Source organism: Egretta garzetta, unplaced genomic scaffold (assembly GCF_000687185.1).
Source record: "Egretta garzetta isolate BGI_Z169 unplaced genomic scaffold, ASM68718v1 scaffold114, whole genome shotgun sequence".
Classification (NCBI taxonomy): Eukaryota; Metazoa; Chordata; class Aves; order Pelecaniformes; family Ardeidae; genus Egretta; species Egretta garzetta.
The window spans coordinates 671,456-693,734 of record NW_009259317.1 but is presented as its reverse complement, the minus strand read 5'-3'; the positions used below and the strand labels follow the sequence as shown (position 1 = coordinate 693,734).

At 38.4% G+C, this 22,279-nt stretch overlaps 1 protein-coding gene across 1 annotated transcript in view; it reads left to right on the top strand.

Annotated features, from left to right (window-relative positions):
• The first annotated feature begins 282 nt into the window (after positions 1-282).
• RXFP1 (relaxin family peptide receptor 1) overlaps positions 283-22,279 on the top strand; it is a 48,973-nt gene continuing 26,976 nt past the window's right edge. Inside the window, exons 1-3 of the mRNA XM_035892033.1 lie at positions 283-331; positions 16,530-16,583; positions 18,583-18,738. Of these exons, the coding sequence (XP_035747926.1) occupies positions 283-331; positions 16,530-16,583; positions 18,583-18,738 (259 nt within the window). The remainder of the gene's footprint in view (positions 332-16,529; positions 16,584-18,582; positions 18,739-22,279) is intronic.

Sequence of the window (22,279 nt, the reverse complement as noted above, 5' to 3'; positions counted from 1 at the left end):
TCCCAGCCTTCGCCCGCCGCAGAGCAGACCCCATCCTGTAAGGGCGAGCCTGAGGGGCCGGTGTGGTCCCAGAAACTTTCGTGTGGGCGCATGCCAGAGAGGGGGGAGAGGGGGAGACCTAGCGCAGAGGCCGGCGAGGGAGGAAGGCAGGGGAGAGAAGGCAGCTTGCTTCACGCACGGCTGAAGGCTGCCAGAAGCAGACCGCACGAGCTGCGCGCTGGCTGGCGTTGCAGTTTAAGGGACGTTCATTGACTTTATTCACTGAATTGCTGAAGGACAGATATGACGCCTGACTGCCGCTTCTATGTGTTCTTGCTTATTGGTACCAAGGGTAAGTGTATCTGGCTTTTTTTTTCTTTTCTTGTTTTGAACACTGCAAAGCAGGTAGTTGATAAACTTCAGTAGTGGCTTTTTTTAAAAACTATGATATCGTGGTGTTGTCTTACAGTTCTTCATGGCAATTATTCTTTGATAGAATCAAAGTGTAATGCGGTCTCTCAAGGTTACTAGCTGCATGTAATGATCAAATATTTTTGTACTTAATGCTTTGAGAGTTACTATTAATAGTTATGAGCTGAAATTAAAAAATAGGGAACAGCTTAAACATTGCACAAATACTTGCTGTAAATATTTAATGACAGTACATATTGAACTGACTCATTTCAGATGCCTTGAAATCCACATTTTATACTCAGTCCAGTAGTTTGTAGCAACACTGGGCAGTGCTACTAGAACTGGCAGTTCTCAAAAGGTAGTTTGCGTTCAGGTAACAGGAATTTTTATCCTCTGATTCAGCACAATAGGGAATATAGCATGCAAGAGGGACACTGAATTAAATGTACGTTTTCCTTCAGATGCAAATCCCTTCAGTGTGGTGGAGTTACACCAGACCTTCTGCTTACTTTAGTAATGTTTTCTTCACTCCGTTTGAGTACCCTGTCTGTAAGGGCTGCTTTCGACTTGGTAAAGTTGCCCCTGTGAAGCTGCTGATACTGATCTATATGTTGGATTTTCCTAGTGATTATAACTTTCTTTAGTTGTAATTTTTGCATTAAAAATTGCTCTTTGTTGCACTATGTCAATAGTAAAACAATGTTTTATTAATTTTGTAGATTAAATAGCTATCCTTTGCAATATCAATTCTTCTGTTAAACTAATAGGAGCATAAGGTTGAATTCTGCCACCTTCTTCTGTATTGTACAATAGCTTGCTCTCTTTCCTGCTTTTAAATTAAACATTTTTGGGGGTTACATGTGCATCCTATGCTGCTTAACATAAGATTTGTAAGGGATATTGCACGTTAGGAGTTTGGGAAATAGAGCTCCACTTACAGTTATTTTTATGGTTGCAAAGCTTAGTTAAATCTGTGGAAAAACTCTAAGCAGTTCTGTTATGTTTTGGAGGCATACATAATATGTGAGCTGCAAGCATGAAAAAACAGTGATATTAATGTATTTGGAATTAAGCAGGCTATGATAATGAGATCATATCAAGCCTGTGAGCTTCATATGCACCCATCTTATCCATAAGCGATAATCCAATATTTAAGGGTAGTACTTCAAGGTACGCAGAATAAAAGCTAAAGTATTTCAAACAAATTAAGCCTTTCACATTACTGCTTTCTATATCAAAACAGTAAAATGTTGACACATTCATGCAAGATGTGCAAATTACAATTGGCATAATGTCTGCTGGGTTAAATTAATCTCAGCTGTGGAGTTTATAAAACTTATTAAAAATATTAAAAGCATATTGCAAAATAGGATAGCAGATGAGTACTGTGAATGACTATAGGCCTTCTAGTGTTATAGTTACAATGGCTATTACTTTTTAAGCTGTTTATTAGCCCATCATATATAGCATATTATCACACCAATAAGAAAACCACATGGCTCATCTATATTTGTTAGAGAGAAGCAGTGCACTCATAGATTAAAGCATGTGCGTGCCTGCAGTCTCTGCCACCTGTTAGGGCTCTGATTTACACCAGGGAGGGTTCCTGTTTAGTGCCTCTTCTCCTAACCTCACCCAATGCACAGTTCACAGCTTCACGGCCGTTCAGAGTTTTAGCCAGCAGTCTGAATTGTAACCACATCTGCATGTTGGCTAGTTTCATCCGCACAATAGATTTAAACTTTGCTCGTGTTTAGGCTAGCTGATATTAAAGCAAACGCTCCTGAAGTAAGTATTATTGTGCTGAGAAACTGAATTTGTGGTTTGTGGACTGCTAGAAATTCAATGGTAAAGTTTTGGTGTGTTTGGGTTTTTCTTAATTTCTACAACTCGTAGTTGCTCCTAATTCTTTAAAAAGTAAAATGAGAAATGTCTATTGTACAAAAAGTACTCTTGCCTCACCCATCCATATAAATTCAACCTACGTCTGCTTAGTTTTCCATTCAACAGCTGACATTGCGCACAAATAATTCCCGTAGCTGTTTTATTTTTCTCTCTTCCTTCAGATTCTTCATTAAATCTTCTTGTTTGAAAAGCTGTCCTTCCAAAATCCAAATAATCAAACTAATCCAAATAATCAAGCTTTTTATGCACCAGCAACTCTGCCTGACTACTTTCCCACGTGGAATATACTACAGCAGGTAGGGGGTTTCTTTGAAAACAAAGCAGCCCCATACCACAGTTTTCACCAGCACAACAGCATCAGTCGTAACACGGGGAAAAGTAAATTTCAGACTCCGATTGTGGAACTGGCAACATGGAACAGGTAGCCAGGATGAACCTCTGCCTGGCTGTCCTGCCCCCCGTGCGAAGCTAGCAGGTCACTTAGGCGTGTGGCTGGCGTTGCGCTGGCTGCGGCCACATCTTCTCTCCTAGTAAAATAACCAACTGCCATTGCTGCCACAACCGTAGTGCACAGCTGTGTCTTTGGAGTCACTTTGCTTAGCTTTCTGGGGACAAAAGCTACTTCATCCTCCTGGACTTGGCTAGCTGACAGGGTCTCAAACAATTCATTTATCAATCACTAAGAAAAACAGAAGAACATTAGTACCTCAAACTATTCGAAGTGAATTCCAAAAGGGATTTGGCAGGCTCCTCCTGGAAAACAATTGTGACTGTTACTATTTTAACCCTGTATGCTCTGTGCCCCTACCTGAAGTTTTCCAATCCTATTTCTGCTTGTGCCTACAGTTCTCCTTCCCTCCTCTTTCTGTTCTTCCCCTTGTATGGTTTTTTTTTTTTCTTTCCCTCACCCTCACTTCAAAATGTCAAGGAAAACTTTCTTAAAACCATGTGAAACTTGTTAGCCCTTCTGGTGCTGTGTCCACGTGACAGCTGTTTTCAAGGCCAAGTTCTCTTATACCAAATGCTTTCTGTCAAATGTGGGAAAGAGACCATCCCAAAACGCTTGGAGAAGTCCAAGTTTATGATTGTGCAGGACAGCGCTCTTGTTTACATAGTTTGTAACAAATTTTACAATCCCTTCCAGATTTGTAAATAGGAAAGTGAAATTACTTGAGCTGTTGCACAAGCTCAAATAATCATTGTGTAATAATAATTTTTCGTTATTTCTTTTCTTTCATTTAACTGGAGCATTAGTCTGACTGGCTTCCCTGTGGCTGGAAGAATCTTGCGCATGTTGTATATCTATGTGTACAACAAAGATTAATATCTTTACAGAAAATCAGGGATAAAGACTGGATTTCCTGACGAAAATTTCTTCTAATGTCGGTTAGAGGGTAGTGAAAAGTCTACACAATGATAAACTGAAGCTCTAAAAGTTAGTTCATTGTCATCTGGACAGGCTGGTCTGCCTGCAGCTGCTGCGTGGGCAAGGGTACTTTCACCTCTCCCTTAATGGCACTAGGGCCTATACCCAACTTGCAAACCTGTCTTGACTGTTTATAGCAACCCTACCAGACTTGAACAATTGCTCCAAAATTTTACATGTGATGTGGATTTTTGTTCACCTGGAGCAAGAAAACAAACAAAACTTTACCAAAATAATTTCAATTTTTCGGAAAGTGAGGAGTTGGTACTTTGCCTATGTTGAACCATTCTGGGAATCTTACACTAAGCAATGCCTTTTCTTAAACAAATAAGGACTTCTGCAGTATTCCTCTACAAATCACTGTGTCTGAGAGAGAGGCCTCTGACAGTCCATCCCACTGGAGCTAATGAGCCTGTTTAAGCCTAGTTGCAGTAGTGTAAAAATTAACCTTCTCTAATGGATGTTCCTGGATGCTAGAGACCGGTGTGAACTCATCAGAGGAACTGTCACCAGTGATCTCGGCAAGGGTTTCCCGGTCGTGCTGTGTGTCCTATACTTTGAAGCCATCAAATCGGACTTTGAAACGACTGGTTCAAGGCAGGGAAGTGTAGGAAGCTTGAGAGGATCAGGAAGTCACATTTGTTGTGTCTGAAAGGCAGAGAGAAGGTGAAAATGTACTGGGAAGGACTGAGCAAGGAGACTGAAAGGAAGGTGGGACAAGGGGGAAGAGAGGTGAGGGAAAAGGCTATAAGACTACTTAGAAAGGGAAAATGGAAATCAGAAAGGCTATTAGTCTGGGAGGGTAGAGACTGGGGAAAGGGCTGTGTGAGAGGGAGCCAGCAGGAAACAGTGAGTTAATTAAAAGAGAAGGACAAGGAACTCTGAGAGAGGGGAGTGTCTGAAGAGTAAAGTCAGAGGATGGTGAGACCTGAACTAGGACCCCATGCGGACAGAAGGGGACGAGAGGATGGGAAGCACGTAGTGATTAGGCAAGAAAGAATGGAAGTGAGGGAAGCAGCCAGGGTGAGGAAAAGATGAGACTGAGCAGGAAAAGGAGCTGTGCTTGGTGGGCAAGCAGTGGGCTACAAAGCCAGAAAAAAGCTCAAGATTGTCCTGTTACTTCCTATCTCCTTGCAAAATGTCTCCTCCTGTGTAACACCTCTGCTCAGAGGCTGGAAATTAACGCTACCGGATCCCTCTACCCTCTCAAACACCAAAGGTCTGGAGAGCTAAAGGTTCTGAACTAGTGATGCAGCATGGTGTCATGTTATAAAATGTTGGAGGAAGACTGATTTCCTCTTTTAATAGTCTGGGATGTTACCTATATTGAAGAACACTGTTAATTTTGCTTAGGAATTGAGACAAAGGATGCAATCTTAATTTGTCCTATGTGTACATACTACGTTTTCTTCATGCTGTAGCTCCACAAAAATTTTGCTTTGTGCACAGCATTCGAAGAATGAATCAGAAATGTAGAGCGAATTACGCTGCCTGTGTGACCCCTTATTCATTTTGCTGTAGAAGATAAAGATAAATGTGAACGAGGCTGGGAATTACAAAATGATGACTGCGTGATGAAGGCAACTGAACTCTGCTGCAGAAAGCTGATTTCTTTTCCTGTTTCTTGCCCCAGACAGTGATTATCTAAATGCTTCATAAATTGATAATAATTATATGGCAGGCTTTCTAGGGTTTTTTGGCTTGATCATCCTGATGTGGCAGTGTTCATTTCACAGATGCCACTGAAGTCAGTAAAAGCTGTGCTTTAAGTAATCTGTGAAGCTGAGTCTGAAAGTAGGAACCTAAAATTAGCAGAAACACTTGTCATACATACATTAATGTCTCAGCTCCCCATCTGAGCAATAATACCATACTCTAAATTGTAATCTAAGCAATCTGTGAGGACTTAAAAATGGGAAGTCTAATTATCATAGCTGTATGACCAAACTAATGAGGAATTTAAGACTGTAATTTGTAAGTGGTTAGGCTGTAGACTAAGCAGCAGGATGTCTATTATATGGAGGTGTGTTTACAGAAATGTACGAAATACAAAGATCTGTGACAGAATTTGAATGTATGCTGCTAATAACGGATGTTACACATAAAGAAGTGGCTTTGTGTATGCAAAGAAGTAATGCGCAATATTAGCTCGTTACCCGCTGTGTTGCCCTCAGTGCTCATGAGGAGATCCAGCATGTGGTTGACTTGTGTGACATTGCATGATACAGGTGGCAGGAAGGATGACTGATGGGAAAACATGGGTTTGAATGAGTCTCTGGAGCCGTTAGCTGTGGGCTGTTGAGGAAAGCCGGCTCTGGGAGGCCAAGCTGCCCCCGTATACCTGATGTCTGCAGAAGAAGGTGGCCGGGCAGTGGGGAGGAAGAGCCCAGCAGCAGCTGCACTGATCCTGGGGGACTTGTGCACATGAGATCACTGAGCAGAGTTTATCCAGAGAAGATGTTAAATCACCCAGTCCTGTACGCCACAGGCCACTCTGTTCCACCCGTGTACTCTGTAGCAATCCCACGGCTTTATTTGGTCAAAATGTTTATTCTCCGTTAAGTAATCGTTTCCTCCAGAGGAGAGCAAGTGCCACTACAGCACTGAGAATGGCAGAAGCTGTTACTGAGACTCTAAGATGTGCGTGGGTCTGTCAGAGCAGGTGAACGTTGCCTCTTTCTCCTCTGCTCTGCAGAGGAAATAAAAGCATTGACTTGACTCGGGAGAAGTCTTTTTCCCATCGCAGACCTGATCGTCAGTACTGTGCTGAACATGAGGAAAAAGGCACAGTGCTTGGAAAGGTGGTGGTGGTATTTTTTTACTTAGAAGTGGACTTTTTTTTTTTTCTGTTTTACTTTGGTTTTCAGTGGCAATTAAAAAAAGAGATCTAAAAATAGGTGAGATATCAATAGACCAGCTCTTCTTTGGAATCAGTGACTAAGAACAGCATCCTTTCATGAAACTTAAGTTCTAGTTCTGTCCACAACACAGTTAAAGCCAAAGTTTGTGGTGTATGGAAGAAAAAAGGAACTATGTTAATGAATTTAAAAGCCATGTGACTGTAGGTCAAATGCCTTGATTCGTCTGGAGAAGCTAATAGTAATACAGATGACAAAGATGATCTGCATTTTTAGAGGTTTATTCAAGAAGGCCCATCTACCATGGCAATACACTCCCTGATGTCATTTTCTGGTCTTCAATTCCATGTTAAAACATGTGAACTGACTGTTATGTTGTCTTACCTAGGGACTAGAGATGCTGGTTTTCAGAAACTTTCATTCTTTTCCAGTATTCAAATTACACTGCAAGCCTCTAGTTCTTTTGGTGTTTTCTTCATATTTCAAAACCTGTTGTATAACAACAATAACTTCAAAGTGTTTCTCAAATAATTCCTTTCAAATTCCTCCTATGGCTGGTTTGAAAATATTTTCATTGAGAAATGCTGCTTTATCTTTGGCACAGATTTTCAGCATCAAGCAGAAAGAATACAACCACTTTCTTCTTTCCAAATATGTATCAGAAATGGGTTTTGAAAAGTTGGGCTTTTCTACACTGCTAAGACTTATGTCATGTGAGGTTTTTCTTAATATGTTTTCAAAAAAACAGTTATTTTTAAATAAGTACTGATTATTTCTCTGGCATGCCTACCTATACATTTTTAGGTTTTGTCACTATTTGATTCTATTTTCATTTTTTTCTTTTTTAAATCTTTCATTTACATATTCCTTTCTCTCGCATCATCTTTTAACCAGTTTGGTTTCTTGCCCAGAGAAATAGTTCTTGTATTTATGGATGTATGGCTCTGGAGAATCTAACAGATATTTTTAAATCATGAGTCACGTCAACAACTGTTTTAAGTAGTGAGATATGGTCTTGTAAGTTACAAATATGTTATCCTGATATGATTCCCTTATTCAACCTATTAAAAAAAAAAAAAGTGGCCAGATTGTGATGTCTGGTAACACAAAAAACTCTTTTTAGGTATTAACCCTTCATTGCAATAAACTATCATAACAAAAATTCTCCATTTTAGATGTGGAGTTTTAAGATTTACTCTCTGGACATGTCCAGCAACATCCTGTACATTTTATGTAGGGAAGCATTAGGAGCTAAGAATATTTAATACATCTTCCCTGGGTAGACTATAGGTAATCATATAGGTCAAATAAAGTAAGGATCTTACAGTTTAAAGTAAAAGGTAGTGTCTTTCACATGACAGACAGTAAAAGTACACAGACACATTGACCTTTAGATCACAGATGTCCTTTCGCATCCTGTTGTGTGTGATTAGAGATGTCTGTCGGAGCACTTATGTAACTTTTCAAGCTTTGGCAAAAGCTGTGTTCCAGTACTCTCTCTTCTCAGTTCCCTTTTCCGCTGTCACGATACGGCTATCACAACAGCCTCTTACGATCCCTGCTGAGACCGGGGCTGTATTTTTCTAGGCACTCTTCTGCATGCCTTGCCCTGAAAAGCCCATGTTCTTGAGTCAGCAAGTCAGGTGTGGGGTGACGACAAATGTGACGGGAAGGTGTTGCAGGACCAGGGTAACGCAGCAGACAGCTACTGGAGCCAGCCTCGCCTCCTCCCAGCCCCGCATCCTGCCTTGTGAGCCACACCAGAGGTGGATCACGATAGTGCTACCCTAATTTAAGCAAAGTTCCACAGAGCGTGCTTTCACTTGTGTTGACAACGAGAAAACACTCAGTGTCAGGAATGGACATCATTGTCTTGATTTAGCTGGAGTGGGGTCAAAAGGAAGAAAAGGAGGAGCTATAGACTTAAATGGAGACAAAATCCATCAGTAATCCATGCAGATGTATTGTTTAGCCAAACTGCATCTAAAATGGAGACAGCCTTCTGAATGTAGTTTCTCGTTATGTTTTCTAACTTGGTTGGGAAAAATTATTATCCAGATAACTTACACCTCTGTGTTGCTAATGCAACACTTCTTTATGGACATTGACGGTTGTATAAAATCTAAAAGTTACAGTCTTAAAATCTATAAATCTTAATCTGCATGCACATTTTTATATAACCTGCAAAATAAAAAATAAGACAGATGTCTCTGATCATGGTTTAACCAGCTAACATTATTTACTTTAAGAAAGTCAGAAATCCTATTAGCTTGAGATAATTTCTGTTTTATGACACTTTAACTGGAGTGTCACTATTTATAGCGGTGAGTTATGTTTACTCATAGTAAAATATTGAGATTGGAAAGCTTTTAAATTGAACCAAATATTCATGAGTCAGGATCCAATAATAATGCATTTATTTAAGCACAGTGTCTGCAAACTCATTTTTCACAAAATAGTCCTGTGAGCTCTTAGAGGACAAATTCTCTGAAATACTTTCAAATTATTTTACTGCAAAACAGAACAACAAAGGTTTCCATTTTTATAATACTTCAGGAGAGTGGAATCTCATAGATTTATAGCACACGGCAACCTCTCAAATCTGAAAGTGTAGCTTTATATTAAATTTATATTCTTAATAGTTATAAATGGTTCTTAGTAACAAAAGTATGTGAATAAATAAAATGTATCAGATAATCCTGCCTCAGGCTCACTGAGAAATAATATATTTTTATTCTTACAAGATTAATCTTCAGTATTCTTCAGAGCTTCATTTTCAGTTATGCTGGCTTAGCTCTATTGTAAGAACTACCATTAAAATCCTTTTAGCCTTTATTAAAGGCACAGTGAATGAAAAAAACAGATGATGTTTCATATTTCAAATACTTTGTGTAGGGGTCCCAAAATACTTTTTTCCATTTCTCTCTCTGGAGTCTTAGCTAGAAAAAGCTTACCTGAGAGTATTTTACAAAGATTTATTTGTGTTACTCGGGCGAAGAGGAAAAGTATTTTGGCTTCTGAAATTGTGGTTGATGTGCAGCTTGCTCAGTTCCAATGACTCTGTAACAAAATCAGAGACTAAAGAGCAAAAGAAGATGGAGAAAGAGAAAATAAAATCTCCTCCCTTCAGGTTCTTCTCCTCAGCCTGTGGTCAGGCTGTCTGTTCTCAAATCTTTTTCTATCATCAGCATTGCAAGATGTTCATTCTACCAGGTTTGGATAGTTTTGGTTTGGGGTTTTTTCCCCCCCCTCATCACAAGAGCATACCAAAGGTGTTATGAAAGGAATTACAGCTAAGTCATGCAATTGGGGCAGGGAGGAAGGAAGACAGTTTTGCCCTTTCTGACCTAAGAAAAGTTAGGCAAAGTGTTATGATCTTTTAGATTGTTTTCTGCTGTGAGGAGGAGCTAATAATAGTCACATCATTCTTTGCTATTCTGCTCATTTACAAATAATGTATTCTCAGAACATCATACAATTAGAATGCCAGAAAGTAATTTCCCTATTTGTTGCCTTTCTGATTTCATTCTCTTAGGGCTTTGCTGCAAGTACTTTCTGTCTCATCTCCTGGATTTCTTTTTACTTCCATGCATGATTGCATATGTACGCACACTCCTCTCATGTATATGATATTGCATCATGAAAGTCACTTAAATCTGCCTTTTCTTTATGGAAACTTAAGAGTCATATTACGAATATCTGGTGTTTGTTAATTTAAATAATTTAGTTTTCACTAACCAGTGTTTTGCTTTTGCTTACTTTACATGTGGCTGGTGGGGTTAACTTGTGCAAAGCAACAAGTCTGAAGTGAACTTCTTTACAGTAACCTCTACTTGCTGTTGTTATGTATTTAAATTCAGAATGCTGGTCATCCGGGCGAGGTGAATGATTGTTGCTTGAGCAACACTAGTTTATTGATAACCAGCTGTCTTTGATCCTCTCGGCTTAAGTATTTCTTAAATTATTTGATTGCTCAGGTTTAAAAGAAAAGCCTTCATTAGCTTACTACTAAGCATGTTATGAGATAGGAAGATAAATGTAAGATACATGGCAAATACTGCTGTATAAGAAACTTTTTTTCCCTGAGATTACAGAACATCAAAAACTGCCATTCCTGGTGTGAGGCTTCAGAGATTTTTTTTTTTCTTTTATACGTGTCTTTAAATCATTAACTCTTACAAATGTGATGTTTCAAAGCAGGAAAAAAATGCTTATTTGAAACAGATCTCTTTTATCTTTGGGGCTCAAAGAGCCAGCCCAAGCACGCTCCTCAGTGGGTGTGAGGAAGAATCAGCTCCTGGGAGGGGAGGTTTCCTTGATTTTGATGGCTAACCATTGCCTTTCTGGGCCTTTCAGGTGGGATGGTACTGACTAAGACAGGGTATTTAACCCGTTTACATTGGTGCCTTTGTTTCTGTTCTATATCTAACGCCACCTGAACAAAACCCTAGTGTTTCATGTGTCCAGCTTTAGACTTGATATTGTACCACTGTGAAAAAGAAATTAGTGAAATCAAAGGAGTTACACCAATGCAAAACAGCACTAGGGCAAATGAAAGCCTACCTTGATGTATCTTCTATTGGAAATCGTGTCAGAATACAGAGATAGAACTAATAGTAAAATATAATTTCTGTGCATTTGGGGAGAGGAAGAAAAGGAGAAGGTTTGGCTCTGCTCATTAATTTGTGTCTTTGTTAGACATTGTGCTGAACCCTCATCCTCTGGGAATGCCATACAAAATTTGAGTTTCTGGATAAAATTCATTGTACTATATATTGGGGCTTTTTCAAATAATATTACCTCTTTCAGCTCTTTCTGTGCTTCAGGATCTTTTTATTCTAAGTTCTGTGTAAACAGAACAAAAAGACAAATTAATAAAAATTGTAAGAGACTAATCCTCTGGCAAGGTGCCACATGACCAGTCTGAATTGCTCTACTGGTAGTTTTTGGCCCTTTAGTGGCTTTATCTGGCCATTTTACAAAGAGGATCTTCCAGCACTATAGCTGGATTAATTAGACTGTCTTACCTGTGGTATAACTGATAACTAAGTTCAGTAATGTTGTTATGAGATTGGAGTCTATATTTTCAATAAGACTGTATGAATTTTCTACTTTGGAAAACGCTTCTGAAATGAAAGCATTGTGAAATCCACAGCAAGACATAAAGGTACTATATGAAATTAAAATCCAAGATAATGACCAGATTGGCATGCAATATAAGCAGTCATCATATATGCATCTTTTGTGCTAAAATCCTTTGCACTAGATTGTGTTTAAGGAAAGCAAACATTTTGTATAGTCAGTCATAAACTTATGTGTGTAGTTCAAGTACTACATATTCCTAGAATGACATCTAATATGGTCCACTAAAGATAAATGTAATGCAATAAAACTGAAAATGTAATTCTGGTTGCAAGAGCAACAGCCAAAATATAAAGAATTGACAGTGCTTTAGAAATGAAGCTGTTGCAAGCCTTTGTCATTCTGAATAAATGCCACTGCATCACTTGAACCCAATAAAATCTAAAATTACAAACACAATGCGTATGCTATACAGATATTTAGAAAATGCTATAGACATCAGGGCTGAACAATTAGCGAAGGAGGAGAGGAGGAAATTACAGAAAAGGCAATGTAGTGATAACAGTTTAATTATACTCCTGTGGGGATCCTGTACAGATGTTTAAACCTTTAAGCTGGTGATGCTTTGCCTCAAGAATTAATGTATCTGTTGCTACTAGAGCAAGGTCTGTTTTGGTCGACAAGTTTTGCCCAAGGGGTTACTCCAAACGTGTACATTAATAGCATTAAAGTCCAAGTGCATAAACTGGTTTTTATTCTGGTATGAAATTAGAATCTATTTTCAATACATCATTTATGGACAGTTTTTAAATGTTAATAAAATAATTTTAATATAATGGGATTCCCTTTACATATTCACAGAAATCACTAGAAAGCTTTTCCTAAAAGAAGTATCAGGTTTAGGAGAGTCTTTATAAAATGATGTGCTGAAAAAAAAAATGCATTCCCACAGATAAAGCTGTAAATAAGTTAAATAAAAGCATGCAAAAGTTAACTTTGTATTTCTATCCTGAAATACACTGGACTAACTTCATCCTAGTCTCTATCATAAACTGCTCCAAAATTCCCTTGTTTAGTGGGAAGAAGCTGAATAATTCAGAACAAGACCTGGAAAACTGATGTAAGACTGAATGAAATATCATTCACTTTTATATGTGATTGTAAAGGAAAAGTTCAGACAACAAATTATTTTTAAAAAGTAAGGTTCTTTTAAGATGTCATATCTCTTATTTCTGCCATTTAGTGATTCAAATGCTTCTGATCAGAGTTGAACAACCACTTGTCACTACTATTCTTTGTCAATCATTAATTAACCATCTTTTAAGTTAAAGGAATTAATAGTTATAAACTTGTTTTATAGCCTTGTTCTGACGATTTCGCTTTAAGAATAAAGGTTACAGGCCTGTGAGGTCTCCTCCTCTGTATTACACTGAAGGTTTTTCAAAGCCAGTTCGTGTGCCCTTCAAATACCTTCCAGCAGAAGAATAATTTTTTTAATCAACTGTCATCCTGAAGCATTCAGGCTAGCACAAAAATGACAGGAAAAATCAAGTTCAACTTTAATATTTTCTTTGTTGACTCTTTCTGTTTTAGTTGAAGAAAACATTCTGTTTCAAAACAAGCATTTCAAGTGAGTATTTTCAGTCTTCTCTTCCTCTAGCCCATTTCCCACTGTGTCTAGAAGTATGGCAACTAAAATAAGTTATGGGAGTGTGGGAAAAGTCCCATCATTTGGTAAATTTGCATTGGTCTCTTTGAAAAATTTGGACATTTGTAGGTAAAATAACTTTCCATCATGGTAAGTACAGGGTGGATTCTTCAGTACCATGATCATTCCTCGGTCCTTGTCATCTAAGGACTCCTTTTTAAAAACAGTTGGATTTCGTCAGCCCCAGTACTTTTAAACTGATAACTTACTCAAAGGGAAGAAATCACGTTAGCTTATTTACCTGATGGAATTTGAGAGTAATTTTGGAATCATGACAAAGGGTCTTCATGCAATTCAAATTTTTGAAAATACAAAAATATTTTCCTGATATTATGATATGCCCTTATTTGAACCTAAATGCAATACAGTTGAGACTGATGTGACTAGCAATTACCAAGCAATGAGTAATGCTGCTTTGATTAGTTTAATTGCTTATGACTCGGTCTAATCAGCCCAGTACTGTTCCCATTATGGAGTCATATTCACTTATTTCATGGAAGCTACAAGTAACTGTGTTAAATTTCTGTTCTTCTATAGTGCACGTGTCCCTTATTTGGTTTCTCAAACAGCATTTGTGACCCAATCTCTGTTTTCAAAATTTTGTGCTATTTTTCAAAGAATGCATGAAAGCAGTGATCTTCATGAATCAATGTAGTTGGAAGGAAAGCAGTGTTCTCCTGGGAATATCTTGTTCTTGGCTTTCCCAAATGCGTTCCCTCTTTTGATTTCATTTTATGAGAGCTTAAAGTGGGGCTGTCATGTTCTTTCCCCAGTGATTCTGGCAACCCAACTCTTGCTTATTCCTTTAAAAGAGGAAAGTAGTGTTAAATTAGTCTTATATTTTAGACTAGCAGGAAAAGAGTTATCCACTTTCCTCAGGATAGAGGAAAGATCACAGATGTCTGCCTTAACAGTAACTGCCTCGAAGCAGCAGGTCTGGACAAACTTAAAAGATGTATGAAATGAACTCTTGTTTTCTTTTTGAAAGTTTGAGAAGAATTGGGAAACAGAGGGGGACCCTAAGTACATGATAGAAATACTTAATTCACAGAATCATGAACGTGCACTACTGCATAGAACATTATTCTGTATTGAGATGGCAAACATCTTGTCAGAAAGATGCTTGTTTGTGGTTTTGCCATTTGTGCTGATACCAGTTCACCTATTTCTTTTCTATTTGTTCTAGAAACATTGCAAATATTTTAATATTTACTCTGATCATTGTGAGGGAAAAAAAAAATTGTTGCGGGTACAGTATAACTAAAATGTAGCCAAAACAGTATAGCTGAAATTATGTCACCAGAAAGCAGGAGATCATTTTCTGTATGAGGTATACAAAAAAGAGATTTTTTTTTTTCACTTGGAGTATCTGTAAAAGCAAACCTTCTGACATAATCAAATCTGTCACAGATTTATACTTTTCATCTTCATAACTGAGGCCCAAACAAATCTGTCCTGAGTGCCACCTTTTCTCTAGTTTCTACCTTTGTAGCTCAATTCTTTACACACAGCTTAAACATTTTTAGTCTTCCTTTATCTATCAGTCTACATTTGCCATATCTCACATTGGACATCGTGGGGATTTTTCTGTTGACTGTGCAAGATAACGATATTGACCCAAACTTACTCATTATAAAGCACAAATAATTTATATTAATCAAGCCATATTAGTGTTCAAGTTGATTGTTTATATGGTTTGCTAGTGGTACTACTTTGGTCTTACAGAGGGTCTCATGCTTTTACAATGCTAGCTTAGGGGTAAAAGCAAAGCTGAGATGTTCTATCCTGTATGAGCTGTGAATGAGAACCTATAAAACAATAGGCGTACCTCGGAAGCTTGGTACATATATGGAACAGAGACATAACCTATGGATTAATAAAAGGAGTACAAAATAACATTTTTCTTTTTCTTTATTTAACACCAATGTGAAACAGCCAGTGACAGGATGCGATGAAATAATCATTAATCAATATTTTTAGAGCCATTCCATCAGCAGGTTTAGTTGCTTAAAAAAAAGGACAATGAAACAAGACACTAGAAGAGTGGTTCAATTTTTTTCGGAGTGGAAAATCAATAACAGATAGAAAAGTCAACACCTTTAATACTGCATCACAATGACAGCATGATAGATCTTTATCTTGGCATGATAAACTCCAGTGTCAGTAAAGTTTGTATTTGCAAAATAAGAAGCAGATTTTTTTTGTTGCTTGTTGCAGTGCTATCTTTATCCATTTTCCTCACACAAAAGACACCATTTTAATTTCCTTAATCCAAAAGAAAATTGTTTTAATATTATTATTAATATTAAATAATAATTATATATTAAATATTAAATAATAATAAATCATTAATAATATTAATATTAATATTAGAATTTTACAATAGATTTTGCTGTCTTACCTCCTGTCTACCTTTGTCAGCTTTGCCAACTATTTCCTCAGAGGGTTGGCGGGGGTGTTGCATTCATAAATCTCCTGCAATCCACAGGCTCCAAACGTCTGTCTTTTTTTTTTTTTGCATAAACAAAGTGACGTTAAAAAGCCAATGGACAAGGACCAGTGCTTTCAATGATTCGACTAGGATGAAGTTGTTAAGTGTTGATGCCTTCTTATCTTCTTTCCCAGGCAGATATTTACACGCCAGGGTAATGTGACATCGCACAAAATGAATAATGTGGAGATTCAGAAGAGATATCATCAAGGCTATAAATTTACAGATAATTCAAGTAATTAAACACAGCGAGGGATTATGTACTCTTTTACAAAGAATGTTTTCTAAACTGTGACAGTGAATTCATTAATTAGTTTAGGGATTAATACTATGTGACTAGTTAATAATCATTTCTGGAAAATGCTATGAAAATCCATTGAATGGTACTCTGAGAAGATTAAATGCCATCATTTGGAATTTCAGCTGCGTGGAGATCAGCCCCTTTGAGCACAAAGTTCAGCTCAGTCTGAATATGCTTCTGGTGCGTAGGGTAAAAGGCTTAACAAAATGTAAGGGGTTGCTTGGTGGGGGTTGTTTTTTTTTTCATTTACAATACATTTTCCCATATTGTTGTCTTTTACCAGGTGTTTCAGTAGTTACTCGGCTTGTGACAGATAACTGCACTGAAGGGAACCTCAGCTCTCTGTGATTTCTAACTTTTTGCAGGAAGACACTTTAGACACCAAGTACTACATGTATTCTGTTTGCTTAACACTAAGCGTGCGTGAGATTTTTTTTGTTACTCGATTCTGGGTGGAACAGGTTAAACATAATGTTCTGAATACAAGCACAGAACAGCAGAGAGGTTTATGAACAATATGCAAGTGTGAATTCACCCTGGGATTGGAATATGGCCTCATTTTTGGTACCTATACATAAGAGGGATAAAGAATTAAGGCAAAAGTCTCTTCGAGTAATTGCATAGGTTATACAGTTGTGGATAAAAGCAAATCGACTTTTCAAAATCATGTGATTGTTAGCTGGAATATATGACTTTCTATATAGCATGCTTTTGACAGCAAAGATAATTCTGTGCATATAGGAATAACAGAATATTTATCTCGATTTCCTCCAGATACTGCTCCTGCATTTCAATTATCCACCGTTGTAAACATTGTCAAGGGTTTAACCTGTGAAAATTCTCCCAGAAGAGATTCCTTATGAATCTGACGTACTTGATTCAATTTCAGGTGATTCCCTTAGTCCAGAAGAAAAATAAGGACAAAAAATAGCTGTTGTATAATAACATATTCCTTGTTAATCTGAGAAAGTTGTGTAAAAGATTTATACTTTGCCATACTAAAATAGCCTGGAAAAACGGTTGTGTGTTTCAGAAGTGGCAATTTACTATCTGAACAAGCATCACATCACAGTTAGTGATGTTTGTATAGAGTATTTCAAGTGCTCCGAAACAGCAATGAAACTTAAAATATAATTTGTATTGGAATTTTTATCTTTTCTTTTGTGACAACATCCCCCAAGTCAAATGCTAGCTATGATGAGGAAGTTATATTCCTTTCAGGAAAAGTACTTCAAAAATTTAATTAGCAGGCCCTTGCAGAATGATACTTCACCGGGTAGGTTTACTGAAGCTTTGGGAGGGTGAAGAGTTCTAGGTAACGCTCTGTGCTGGTGACGCTTTTCTCCATTTCTGATATATTGGAGACTGAACAAATTTAATTCTAGAGTAATTTAAAACCCTCTCCATAGCATGCTCCCGGGAAGAAGTTGATCTTGTACGACAAGAAATCAAAGTTGGCACCCTGCAGTCCATTACAAAAGCGGCAGATCTATGGCATTTACTCTGGAAAAAGTGGTGGTGGCAGAATTTGTCCCTCAGGTGCACTGGAGGGACTGGTAAGGCATCATGCATCTGCAAATGTGGGTAATCGGAGCTGCTGTAGTACAGAGGACAGGTAGAGTCCTCCAGCTGCCCTGGCTGTCCCTCATCAGCATCCCTCGACTTTCCCCTCAGCACTGCTTGAATGAAGTTCTGGTATTCAATGAAATTGCTTCCCATAAAGCATGGGCTTAGCAGAACAGCATCTGTGTGTCTAAACTCGAGACTGATAGATTCTGAAAAATAGCTCCAAATTTTTTGGACCAGGCTGACAACTCTTCCAGAAGATTCATGATGGCACCTTTATGTCATCTTGCTCATTCTTCAGCAAAACCATGTCACAGATTTGATCTTTCTTTCCTTGTTCTTTGATCCTTGATCAGTTTACATCTAGTAATTGCTTTAAAATTAGAATACATTTAAAAATATGTAATTCTGACGTGTATAAAAGGACTTATCTATCTGGGTCTAAAATTTCAGCACAAATTAATATAATCCATATCTGCATAGCTTATCTGGTATAGTGCTATAATAAATTAATTTCTAGTGCAAAGCAAAAAAATCCTTTGAAATAGTGTCCTTAGGTCATTTGACTTGTATGATTAGCATTTCCATCTTATTACTAGGATGCGTGGGGAGGAATTACCTGGCTGCTTTATATCAAAGCAAATTTTAATTAGCTGATGATATAAATGGTTTTGCCAAGTTAACAGGTGCTTAATGTACTACTGTAATTGCACGCCCAATGAACTAATATGTATTTATCACTTGACATTCACATTCAAATGCAAATGAGTATTTATAAGAGCATAACCTCAAAGATCCTTAGACATTAAGTATGCATCTTAAAGTAAGCATATTCTTTCTCTTTCTATTTAGTCATCCATGACTCTTTGGAAGATCACGTGTCTGGAGCTGGGGTCAGGTGCCCCCTGGGCTACTTTCCGTGTGGCAATATCACAAAGTGTTTGCCCCAACAACTTCACTGTAACGGTGAGGATGACTGCGGGAACCGGGCCGATGAAGACAACTGTGGTACGTGGCTGAGGCTTCTCTTTGTGTCTAGCACCTGCAGTTACTGAAAGCCCCCATGCCGTGCTCACACCAACTAGAGAGCCGCAGAGTGTTAGGAATTGGAAAGTTAAATGTTTTGCAGAGGATACAGCAGGTCTTTGGCTCAGCTAATAAAGCCACCCCACAAGCCATTTGCTAGGAAAGAAGGATGGATGACATTTTTGTTTGTGTATGGTATCAGTTTGTCCAATTTCATCCCTGCTTTGAACTCGTTTGCGTGTGTAATTCTGATGTGTACAAATAGGTGTACGTGATCTAGCAAAGATCTCTGCTGAGGAGAGGTAGATGTATGTGCCAACATAGAAATTTATGTAAGTTTATATAAAGCTTAATGTGATTTTTAAAGCTGGCTCAGAAACATAATTGAGATGAATTTTCAAGGTTTTTCAGAAATCATTTGTGTCTTAATTTGGGAGAAAAAAAGGTGACTGCGTGAGTGTGCTGTGCAAGCTGCACTGCTACCAGGCTTTGGGGTTTGGAAATGTCAAAATCCCAGGGAACACACATAGCCAAGTCACTGCTGCCTGCTGTTGTGATCCTTGTCAGTCCTGGCCACCCCGGACAGCAGCCGTGAACTTGACTTGGTTTGTAGGCCTTACCCCTGCTGCAAACTGCGTAGAGCCAGGGCGTGGGCTTTGCACTGGCACTTACCTGTCCACGCTGCTTATCTGTGAGTGTGGCCCTGGCACAGCTTTAGCCTGTACCGAGCAGCATCTCTCACACAGTGCCTGGACACAGCTCAGAGGGTGGCACAGACCTGGGACAGTCTGGGAAAGGCCTCCCTGTGTTTTCTGAGAAGAGAGCTTAGCCATTTGGTTGCGAGCTATGACCCCAGGGAGAGAAAATCAGCCCTAGCACATTTTATTTACTGGTATTTTCAGATTACTGACAGCCTGGATAGTTTCAGAGCTACTCCCCAGAGTTGCTGATGCATGGCAGATGGGGAAACTAGACTCCCTATTCCCTAGGAGCTTGCCTGTGGCCATGGAGGGCAGCCAGACGTACGGTGCCCTGCCTCCCGCGCTGCCTCCAGCTCCCCAGAGCCAAGCAGGTGAGCTGCTTGCCTGTCCCAGCCAGGCACGCTGCCATCGGATCTGGGGGAAAGGGTGGGTGGGCAGGAAGAAAACAAAAAAAAGAAAAAAAAAAAGAATTAAAATAACAGGTGAAACTTCCAAGCTCTGTAAAGTTGGTTGGTTTTTTTTTTCCGCCAGTATTCTCAGCAAAGTCAATGAAGTTTTGAAAATAGTTCTTCTCATTGTGTATCTGTGAAGCTGATTTTTGTACCTATGTGTACATGTATTTCTTGTACCTATCAAATTTCAGCATCTTGCTCCATATGAAAGTCATCTTTAATTCTAATCCCCTCTAACGGACATGCAGCTTTGTCCAGTTTTATGTCATTTGCTGATGCCATAAGCATACTTCCCATTGCCAGTAAACAAAATCCTGAACAAAATTGGCTCTTGTTCTATTCTTCTGTAATTGTCTTATGCTACAGTGGCAGAAATTGCTGATGGTGGTGCCCTCTTATGTTTAAGAAGTCCAAGCACCATAAACAGTTGGTTTAACCATGTTCCATTTCTGTATAGTACCCTATCATGCAAGGACTTTCTGAAAGTGCATAGCTTAATCAAATGGCAATTAAGTCTTACCCAGCTTTGTAATGGGATATACAAGACAGTATATCCTACGGCTGCGATATTGAATCCTCTTCTGGGTACAGTAATTCAAGAATGAGTTAGCCTCAATTTGTGAAAGCCTGAATTACAAAAGATGAGGAGTCATTGTATTGCCTGACTGGGAAACCTGCACTGTTAGTGGTTTTCTCATGCATTGACCCCCTGATCTCATTTAGAAATCCATGCCATGTATAACACATTAATGTTACATTCAGCAGTGATGCTTTCTCAAAAACTGGTGTTGCGGTCAAACTTTGTTTGAGTAAAGGAAGAGTTGCTTCCTTCCCTGAGAGTATGGAATGTCCCGATGAGTTTTTCTGTAATGCCTCTACACTGTAGTAAGCGTGGGGATCTTTGTGGGACAGCTCTGTTTTGTGGCCATTCATCTTGCTTAAAATCCAAGAAAGGAAGCCTCGCTGATTTGCTCCCAAGACAAAGAAACTATCCAGGGGTTTGGGTAGGGGTTTTTTTGCTGCAGTTTCCCAGGACAACTTTAGTAGGCCTGCCTCATGCCAGCAGTCATATCTGGTTCTTTCTACCCATTTTTAAAATTTACAACAGGTTTTCAGTTGAAGTCATTGCTCCTGGTTACAGAAAAGCAATTCAAAATTAAATTATTCCAGTGTAGTAATTGATGCATGCAGTACCATTGGAAATTTTAATCTTATCCACAAGGTACTCTAATTAAGTAGCTCAGCTTCTAAATTCTTGCACACTTTCATCTTGCATAAATTTGCATAAGAGCTTTGAGGCCGCCAGTCTACAACATTCAACCCAACAAGTGTGGGGAGGGAAAAAATCAGTGTATACCCTCAAAGGAATTCAGAATTATTTTTTTTTTAATGCATGTATCTCAAACACAGCTAGGCAAAGCAACTGCTTTACTAATGATTTCTTCAGTAATGATAAAGCACTATATTAAGCCTACAGAAAAATGTTATAGTGAAGACTTGCATATATCTTATGAATGAACCAGTATTATAACATAAGTAAATACAAATCAAAAATCTGCCATGGACAGTAGTTCTTTCTGTGATGGAAAGGACAATACTGAAGAAAAAATAAAAGTAAAAAACACACTACTGAAAACCGTAATACTGCAGTTTGAAAAGAAACAGGTACTCTTAAATGTAAGAAAATCCAAAGTCCAGCTGTTCAATACAAGCCCCTAAGTGTGCTGAATATTAACAACAACTGCAATTACTGAAATAGCACTTTTACGAAATGTCAGTGAATGAAACAAGCAGAAAAGCAAGTAGCATAAAAAGCACACGAAGATATTCCAAGAGAGCTGCTTCACAAAAGTCTTTAAATGCCCTTGAAACAAAAAGTAAAAGGCATCCGTGCAAAAGAGACCAACATGATAGCAGCCTCTGAAAATACTGAAACTAGTTGCTTCAAGTATATTGTAGTGATTCTGTCCCTTTCCTCTTTTAACGAGTAAAGTTCTGTCATTCCCCACTTCATTCCTAGAGAGATATTTATTGTTGTAATCTTTGAGACGATTTGCAATATTAGTCCTGGCTCATGCGCTGCATGCCCAGTAACAGCAAAACATGATTATAAATATTTGAAACTAAACTGAATCCTCAGTGAGAGATGTGTTTCCAGATGTGCTGTAATCACTCTTCACATCCAACCCAGGCACGTAAAGATGGGCTTCATGGTGCCTTCTTCAAATCTGCTTCCTCTTTTGCTTCCACCATACTCTCAGTGTCCAAATAATAAACATAAAACTGAGGCCCAGAGAAGTGAAATGACCTGAAATTAAGATCATAGGCAGAGTTGGGAACAGACTCTAGGTCTCAGACTGCTGTGTTATT